The 9,466-nt window shown below is 42.7% G+C and overlaps 1 protein-coding gene across 1 annotated transcript; it reads left to right on the forward strand.

Annotated features, from left to right (window-relative positions):
• Positions 1–3,536: 3,536 nt before the first annotated feature.
• Positions 3,537–4,454, forward strand: LOC112610743 (eukaryotic initiation factor 4A-I-like). Its single transcript, XM_025364216.1, has one exon. The coding sequence runs from the start codon at positions 3,580–3,582 to the stop codon at positions 4,213–4,215; it is 636 nt and encodes a 211-aa protein (XP_025220001.1). The 5' UTR covers positions 3,537–3,579; the 3' UTR covers positions 4,216–4,454.
• The last annotated feature ends 5,012 nt before the right edge of the window (positions 4,455–9,466 follow it).

Consider the following 9,466-nt stretch of genomic DNA (forward strand, 5'->3'; position numbering starts at 1 on the left):
GCCCACCTTGGCCTCCCAAAGTGCTAGGATTATAGGTGTGAGCCACTGCACCCAGCCAATGTTGAGATTATTACAGTAGTCTCATTCTATATTTTAAAATCTCAGTACTATTTATACTTAAATATTATCTCAATGGTCAATTCTTTGTCTAGGACAGGAAATTGTCAAATAGGCCTAAAACACCTTGATATATCAGAAAGCAAGGAATCGATCAAAAAATCTTAGGGCCATGCCAAAAGAATCCAGGAGCCAACATGAAGTCTCCCTTTGTCTAAAGATGGAAATGTTTGAACAATAAAAATAACAACCGCTGTGGATTAAACACATTAAACTCCTTAAATGTTTAAGTTCACAATGAAACTTTAAAAAACTCTCTCATTTGTCCTCTTTTAAGGATGACTAGGCAACCAATACATTATTTTGAAAACTTGTAAATAAAAGGAAAAAATAAATGTTTCCAGCATAAAATGAGCCCCAGGACAACCCAGTAAAGAGGGAAATTTATCTTTACAGAAGTATTTCAGCTAATAAAGGAAGAAGGATTAAATTGGAATATCACATTTTTTGGAACCTCTGGTGAAATCATTGTTCTTGGCAATAATCACCAATAATGGCTAAAAAGACAACTGTAGAAAAAAGCATAAGGGGAGAGCTTCACAATATTGGATTTATCAAGGATTTCCTCAGTATGATACCAAAAGAACAGTCAACAAAAGTAAAAATAGACAAATGGGACTACATCAAAATTAAAAGCTTCTGTGTATCAAAAGACAATCAACAGAATGAAAAAATAACCCACAGAATGGTAGAACATATTTGCAATTCATACAAGGGTTATAAGGGGTTAGGATCCAGAATACATAAAGAATTCCTACAACTCAACAAAAACAAAAACAAAAAATTCAATTAAAAAAATGGGCAAAAGACTCAGACATTTCTCTAAATATGATATACAAATGGCCAACAAGCATATGAAAGATGCTCAGTGTCACCGTCACTGATCATTAGGAAAATGCAAATCAAAACCACAATAAAATATAACCTCACACCTGGGAGGATGGCTAATCAAAAAACAAAAAATGTGTAGCAATTAAACAAAAATAAAACAAGTGTTGGAGCAGAGGCAGAGAAATTGGAATGCTTGCACGTTGGTGGAATTGTAAAATGGTGCAGCTGCTGTGGAACACAGTTTGAAGTTTCCTCAAAATATGAGAAATAGAATTACCTTAGGATCCAGTCATTTGATTTCTAGGTATATACCCACAAAAATTAAATGAACGATCTTGAAGCGATATTTGCACACCCATGTTTATAGCAGCATTATAGTCAAAAGGTGTAAATGGCCGAAGACTGGGCAGATTGATGGATGAGTGGATAAACAAACCTGGTACACGCATACAATGGAGGCCCTGAAAGTGAAGGGACTTCTGACGCATGCTACAACATGAACCCTGAGAACACTATGATAGTGGAACAAACCAGTCACCAAAAGACAAATATTGTGTGATTCCACTGACATGAAGTACCTAGAGTAGTCCAATTCATAGAGACAGAAAGTAGAATGGTGATTGCCAGGTGCTGGAATGGGGGCAATGAGGAGCTTTTGTTTAATGGGTGCAGAGCTTTAGTTTTGCAAGATGGAAAGGTTCGGGAGAGGGATGGTGGTGATGGTTGCACAACAGTGTGAAGATACTAAAGCTACTGAACCGTACACTTGAAAATACTTAAGATTATACATTTTAGGTATGTGGTTTTATTTTATTTTATTTTTTGCCACAATAAAAAGAAAAGAAATACAAAAAAATAACCTGTAACATAATCTTGCCAAAAAAAAAAATTAAATCTGATCAAGCCTCTTGATCTAACTACCCAATTTATAGAAAATGTGGGACAGAGGAACATGTTACCAAGGTCACTTGGAAGCAATCAGCAAAACCCAGACTGTAGGAAACTCTACAGGAAAAACAACCAAATTTCTTTAATAAATTGCAAGAAAATAAAGTAGAAGGCAGAAGAAACCACAGATTAAAGGATTCTTTTTTTTTTTTTTTTGAGATGGAGTCTCGCACTGTTGCCCAGGCTGGAGTGCAGTGGCGCGATCGTGGCTCACTGCAAGCTCCGCCTCCCGGGTTCACGCCATTCTCCTGCCTCAGCCTCCTGAGTCGCTGGGACTACAGGTGCCCGCCACCATGCCTGGCTCATTTTTTGTATTTTTAGTAGAGACAGGGTTTCACCATGTTAGCCAGGATGGTCTTGATCTCCTGACCTTGTGATCCGCCCACCTCGGCCTCCCAAAGTGCTGGAATTATAGGCGTGAGTCACGGTGCCCGGCCCACGGTTTCACTCTTGTTGCCTAGGCTGGAGTGCAATGGCACCATCTCAGCTCACTGCAACCTCTGCCTCCTGGGTTCAAGCGATTCTCCCACTTCAGCCTTCCTAGTAGCTGGGATTACAGGCATGCATCACCACACCTACCTGGCTAATTTTGTATTTTTAGTAGAGACGGGGTTTCTCAATGTTGGTCAGGCTGGTCTTGAACTCCCGACCTCAGGTGATCCACCTGCCTTGGCCTCCCAAAGTGCTGGGATTACAGGCGTGAGCTACCACGCCCAGCGAAGGACTCTGAAAAGATATAAACGTGAAGTGCAATGTATAGAACTTATTTGGATTCCTAATCAAACTATACAAAATTATGGTACAATCTGGGAACATCTGATAATATTCAGGAATATAATGGCTATTTTAAGTCCTTATCTTTTGGTGGTATATACAAAATATTTATGGTAAAATAGTCTGACATCTGAGACTTGCTTAAAAATAATTGGGATGGGGAAGTTGGAGGGTAAGTATGGACCAGCAAAACTGGCTGAGTTGGTCATTATTGAAGGTTGGTGGCAGGAGTCACCACACTATTCTTTCTGTTTTGTGAAATAGAACCCCTCTTTTGGCTGGCTGTCTTACATCTTTCTCCACATCTGGGCAGCATCAGCCAATGTCTGCACAACTTTTAGACAGAAGACAATCACAACTGGGGACAGGGTTGAGATCTGGTTGGGCACACCCACTCTGCAGTTGCTTATCTGGGAGTCTGTCCTTTCATTTATTGAATGAATGAATGAATGAATGATATTTTTCAAAGCTGTGCACTGTGTTTGAAATAATCTATAATAAAAAGTTTTGTTTTTAAAATAGTAACCTTTGATCCTACTTGAAGTCAGTCTCCTCTTCAAGGAGTATGTATCTCACACTCCTTGCTGTGTATCTTGACAGCACCTTGACATAGGAGACAAAGGCATGGAGGGTACACACTTTGCCCCTCCAGCTCCCCTGGACCTACCCTCCTGGGTCGCAGCAGAAGGTGGAACAGAGTAGTGGGGACAGCTCCTTGCTGGGCTGCCCAGAGCGGGGAGGCAGTCTCCTCTCCCTGGATCGCTGTAGCCTTGTGGGCTACAGACACAAACAGTCTGACTATTTGTGAGACAGGGGTCACATGCTGGGTCTCTCCTGGACCAATCTCTGGGTTTTCTAGATGATCTAGCTCCCCATATCATCGTGGGTACCCCTGGCCGTGTGTTTGATATGCTTAACCGGAGATACCTGTCTCCCAAATACATCAAGATGTTTGTACTGGACAAAGCTGATGAAATGTTAAGCTCTGGATTCAAGGACCAGATCTATGACATATTCCAAAAGCTCCACAGCAACACCCAGGTAGTTTTGCCGTCAGCTACGATGCCTTCTGATGTGCTTGAGGTGACCAAGAAGTTCATGAGGGACCCCATTCGGATTCTTGTCAAGAAAGAAGAGTTGACCCTGGAGGGTATCCGCCAATTCTACATCAACGTAGAACGAGAAGAGGGGAAGCTGGACACACTGCGTGACTTGTATGAAACCCTGACCATCACCCAGGCAGTCGTCTTCCTCAACACCCGAAGGAAGGTGGACTGGCTCACCGAGAAGATGCATGCTGGGGATTTCACTGTCTCGGCCATGCGTGGAGATACAGACCAAAAAGAACGAGACGCGATCATGAGGGAGTTTGGTTCTGGCTCTAGCAGAGTTTTGATTACCACTGACCTGCTGGCCAGAGGCAGTGATGTGCAGCAGGTTCCTTTAGTCATCAACTACGACCTTCCCACCAACAGGGAAAACATTTCCACAGAACGAGCCGAGGTGGACAGTTTGGCCGTAAAGGTGTGGCTATTCACATGGTGACAGAAGAAGACAAGAGGACTCTTCGAGACATCGAGACCTTCTACAGCACCTCCATGAGGAAATGCGCCTCAGTGTTGCTGACCTCTTCTGAGGGGCTGTCCTGCTTCCTAGCCCCAGCCAGAGTTCAATCTTGGGGGGCTGAGGAGCAGCAGGGGTGGGGGAGGGAAGGAAGCCAAGGGATGGACATCTTGTCATTTTTTTTTCTTTGAATAAATGTCACTTTTTGAGGCAAAAAAAAAGAACAAATTATTCCAAAAGAAAAAGTTGCTCATATGGAGAGCATAAAACACACTGTAGCATATATTCTATAAAATATGGTATGGTAGATTGTTACACTGATGGTCCTCAATACATCACATCTCCCTGAACTCATCTCCTTGCATAGTTGCCTCTCACATTGATGCTAGGTTTGGCGGTGTGACTTGCTTCAATCCATGAGATATTGGCAAGACTGATGCAAGCAGAGGCTTGAAAAGCAATTTACAATGGGACCTACTCTCTCCAGCTGGTAGGGATTCTTCCTTCAATACGTAGACAGCCCAAGTTAGCCTCCTAGAGGGCGAAAGAACACATGGAGGGAGACTCAGCCAGCCCAGCCATCCTAGCCAAGACCTGGCCACATGATTGAGCACTGCCAACACCGCTCAGAGCACAGATCAGCTGTCCTCGCTTAGCACAGTCCAAATTACTAACCCATAAATTAGTGAGCAAAGGAATAGCTGCTTCAAGCCACTATATTTTGAGATCAGGGGTAGGTAAATGGCATTACTGTTGCTTTTGTTTCCCTCTCCGTGACTCTCACCCTCACTGCTGCCTGCCAGGCCAGGTAGTGGTTGTGAGGGAGGAGGATCTGGGAGAAGATCTGGGAGAAGACCTGGCTGATGACAGAAATAGCCTCATTGGGAATAAACTGCACTCCATCTGCACATCCCGATGGTCCTATCAGTTGCTAATAATCAAAAGCCAAAAGCCTTTCACTGTGAACTTAATGGAATCTTCTCTAAAACCCTTTCCACGTACCTGAACACTACCTGGGTCACTGCTGTAGGCTATAAAAGAACTTTACGAGCCCAGCTATGTGCAGAGAAAGGGACCCTTTAAATACTTTTTAGTCCATACATGCTAGCCTGTTATCTTTCCTCAAAGCAATCCATTCTCACCAACATAGAGGAAAGAACTGAGTCCCAAACTCATTCTTATGACCATATAATTTTTCCCTATGAAAATATTACTCAGCTCCTTCATGGGTTTGGGGGAGGGGAATGGGATGTCTCTATCCATTTCATTGCACTTGCTATCATTCTTGATCGATGAGTACCTAAATGAAAGTACTCACCTATTATCAACAGGGCATATGTATTGAGCTAGTGGTTTAATAGAAGAGATGGATTTTTGCTGCTATCCTCTCTCCTTTGTGATCAACACATGTACGTAGAGAAAGCTCTGAGGCACTTTATTCTAAGCAAGTGTGCTGAACAGTAACACCTGCCACTTGGGCTTAGGGAGGCATCAAGAAACAGAAAATCAGACAGACGTGATTTGCATAATGGTTCCAGAATTTAGGGTTTGATTTTGGGCAAGCTACTGAACCTCTCTGAGTCTCATCTAGAAAATGAGGCCGAAGCTATGCTCCTCACTGGGTTCAGGCAAGAATCCCTAAGGTGCTGTGTTTAAATCAGGGCCCATGATAAATGGTCTTAGTATCTGTTGGACTCACTCCACTTTCCCTTTAGTCACCATATGCATTGTGGGAGCTAAAGGCATCACTTCAGTTCTGATGTTTTGTGTGACCACAGGCCAGAACCCAAGAAAAAACAGAACATGATTATTGGTGGCTATAATCAAGAATGAAAGGATCCCTTATTCTAGAAGTTTGCAGTGTCAGATGGAGCTCACTGATTCAGACTGACAGCTACAACTGGGCAAACCAGCCCGAGACAAATAACAAATGTGTTAATTAGTGAAATGTAATGAATAAAGAAATGGTGCAAGAGTTTTTGGTGTGGTTGTGTGACGAATGACCCGTGCATGGCAGGTCCAGACAGGATGGGTTTTGGGGGTGGGGGAAGGAGAGAACCATCATCCTGGTCCCAGTTTACTGGGAAAGGTTCTGTGAGCGAAGTGTGATTTTAGAATTATTTGAATATTGGTAGAAGGGGGCTTTTGGAGTGAAGTGGGCGATCCAGGTAGAGGGTGTGGCCTGAGACATATTTCAAGGGACAGTCAGAGTAGAAGGAAGCAAACGCCAAGCCACACACGATATTATTCAAAAGCAGTAGTGAAGGAGCAAATCGCAGACGGGGTCTGCGATTTTCTGAAAAGTTGGCAAATTCAGTCTTTCAGAAACGCACAAATATGTTTCCTCTAACATGGGTATCAGTTCAGTTGAGGGCCCAGATTTAGAGTGAGGTGCAGGGGGCTTGGAGCCCTTACAAAGGGGACCAGCAGTTGAGGCCTGCATGAGGAAAAGACAAAAGGACGGGGCTAGTTTACTGGGGACAGCACATGGTGTAGGAGAGACCAGGTACCTTCTTATATTCTTGATGAGGGCTCTGGAAAACATGTAGTTGCTTCTTCTGCTCCTGTGAATGGCAGAGTGGAAGAAAGGACTTCAGCGTCAGCAGAAGAATATAGAAGAGACAAGGAAAAATCAGTGTCTCATAGGACATGCAACAAAAGCACAGTTTAATCAGAGGCCCACGACATTTCAATCCTAGGAGTTCTTTCCAGACAGGAGAAATCCGCTCTGTCTTCATGCCTCATTTGTTTATAATCCCTCAGTTTATGACATTCAATAAGTGGACATTTACAAGATCCAAATTCATAATACAGACTATAACCTTAGCATACTCAACACCCAAGGATTTGCCATGATACATTGTTCAGGTCCCCTTGAGCTTAAACTTTCAGGAAACCGGCTCCCTCCCCCTGGAATTTTCTACTGGATTTCCCATAGACTGCTGCAGTTCTGCTCTCTCTTCCGCTCAGACAGATCTTTGCATTTCTTCAAACCAGAAACTGCCTTTCAAGGGGGCTCACACAAACTGCAACTGAGCTGCTGGAGAGACATGCCCCTATCACAGAATGTGGAGGAGGGAGATTGGAGGTGGACGGGTTCTGCAGCAGCTAGGAGCAAACATATTCACACTCACAATTTTGGGGAGTCAATTCTTAAAATAGATCACATAGACGTTACGACAGAGATTGCTGTATGTTCACCAAATTCTGTCTCTCTTTCCTCCCAGCATACAGTGAGTCGACGTCTTTCAGTTTATCTTGCAGCCAGTTGGAGCTGTATGGTGAATCTTGGGGAAGTAGGAATGATGTGTGGTGCTTCCAAGCCTGGCTCTTAAAAAAACTCCTGCAAGATCCTCCATGTTCTCTCTCTTTCTTCCTTTGACTACTGGCCAGAGCCAGAAGATCTAGTGAAGGACAATAAGCCCTTGGGGACAGCAGACCTGACCATCTGGGTCTGGTCAGCAGCTAAGGGAGAAAAGAGGACTATAAAGCCCAAGGCGACAGAAGAGCTCTAGCTGGAAGGAGACTGAGCCCTGAGTACGTGCATGGAACACCCCTGCCCCCACCAACTCAACACAGGGCTACCATAAGAGAAAAATAAACTTTGATTGTGTGGGGCCACTGAGGTGGAGGAGGCTGTTTGTTATAGTACTTGGTCTACCCTGGCTAATCCACGTGGAGATAGAGACCGCCTCCTGTCTGGGCTCCATACACCAGTGTGTGTTAAAATGGGTGCCTTAGGGGAGGGCTTAGCCAAGCGGCCTGAGCTATGAGGCCAGAAATGATCAATGGAAATGAATAGATGTTTAAAGAAATTAGGGGTAGCATCAGGTGAAAAAGTAAGGTAACACTTTAAAATCTATTCCACGCCAAGAGAATTCACTATGGAAATAATATTATTTTCAACAAATGGTGCTAGGACAACTGAATATCTACATGCAAAAGAATAAAGTTGGATCTTTCCCTTATACTGTACATGAAAATTCCTCCAAATATATCATAGATCTAAATATAAAAGCTAAAACTACAAAACTCCTAGAAGAAAACAGGAGTAAGTCTTTGTGGACTTGGCTTAGGCAAAACCTTCTTAGATATATAATGCCGAAAGCACAACAACAACAAAAATAAACTGGACTTCCATCAAAATTAAAAACCTTTGTGATTCAAAGGACACAATCAAGAAAGTGAAGACAAGCCACACAATGGGAGAAAATAATTACAAATCATATATTTCATAAGCAACTTGAATCCAGAAGTGTTACAGCTCAACAATAAAAAAGACAACTCGATTTACAAATGAGCAAATAATTGGAATGAAAATTTCTCCGAAGAAGATATACAGATGGCCAACAAGCCCAGGAAAAGATGCTCTACATTACTAGTCATTAAGAAAATACAAATCAAAACTATAATGAGATACCATCTCACACCCACTAGGATGCCTAAAATAAAGAAATCAGATAACAAGTATTGGTGAGGGTGTAGAGAGATTGGAACCTTTGTACATTGCTGGTGGAAATGTAAAATGGTGCAGCCTCTTTGGAAAATATTTTACAGTTCTTCAAATAGTTAAACACAGAGTTAGCATATTACCCCCGCAATTTCACTCCTAGGTAGGTGAATACTCAACATAAATGAAAACTTACGCCCACAAAAAATCTTGTACACGAATATTCATAGCAGCATTTATTCATAATAGTCAAAAAGTGGAAACAATCCAAATATCCATCAACTGATGAAAGGACCAAAAAAGGTAGTATATCCAACCACAGGAATATTATGCAGAAATAAAAAAGAATGAAGTATGTACTGACAAATGCAGCAACATGGATGAACCTTGAACACATTATGTTACGTGTAAGAAGTGGGTCAGAAAAGGCCATCTATTGTTTGGTGCCATTTACATGAAATGTCCAGATAGACAAATCTCTGGAGACTAAAAGAAGACTAGTGGTTGCCTCATTCTTGGAGGGGAGAGGAGAGGAGAGGGAAGACTAGGGGGAAATGGGGAGTGACTGCTAATGGGCACAGGGTTTCTTTTTTCCTTTTCCTTTTTTTTTTTTTTTTTTTTTGCGACAGAGTCTCGCTGTGTTACCCAGGCTTCAGTGCAATGGCGCAATCTCAGCTCACTGCAACCTCTGCCACCCAGGTTCAAGCGATTCTCCTGCCTCAGCCTCCCGAGTAGCTGGGATTATAGGCATGAGCCACCATGCCTGGCTAATTTTTGTATTTT

The sequence above is a fragment of the Theropithecus gelada genome, chromosome 17 (assembly GCF_003255815.1).
Source record: "Theropithecus gelada isolate Dixy chromosome 17, Tgel_1.0, whole genome shotgun sequence".
In the NCBI taxonomy this organism is placed as follows: Eukaryota; Metazoa; Chordata; class Mammalia; order Primates; family Cercopithecidae; genus Theropithecus; species Theropithecus gelada.

Coding starts and splice junctions, on each gene's coding strand:
- LOC112610743 (XM_025364216.1), top strand. CDS start 3,580: ATGCTTAACCGGAGATACCTGTCTCCCAAATACATCAAGATGTTTGTA.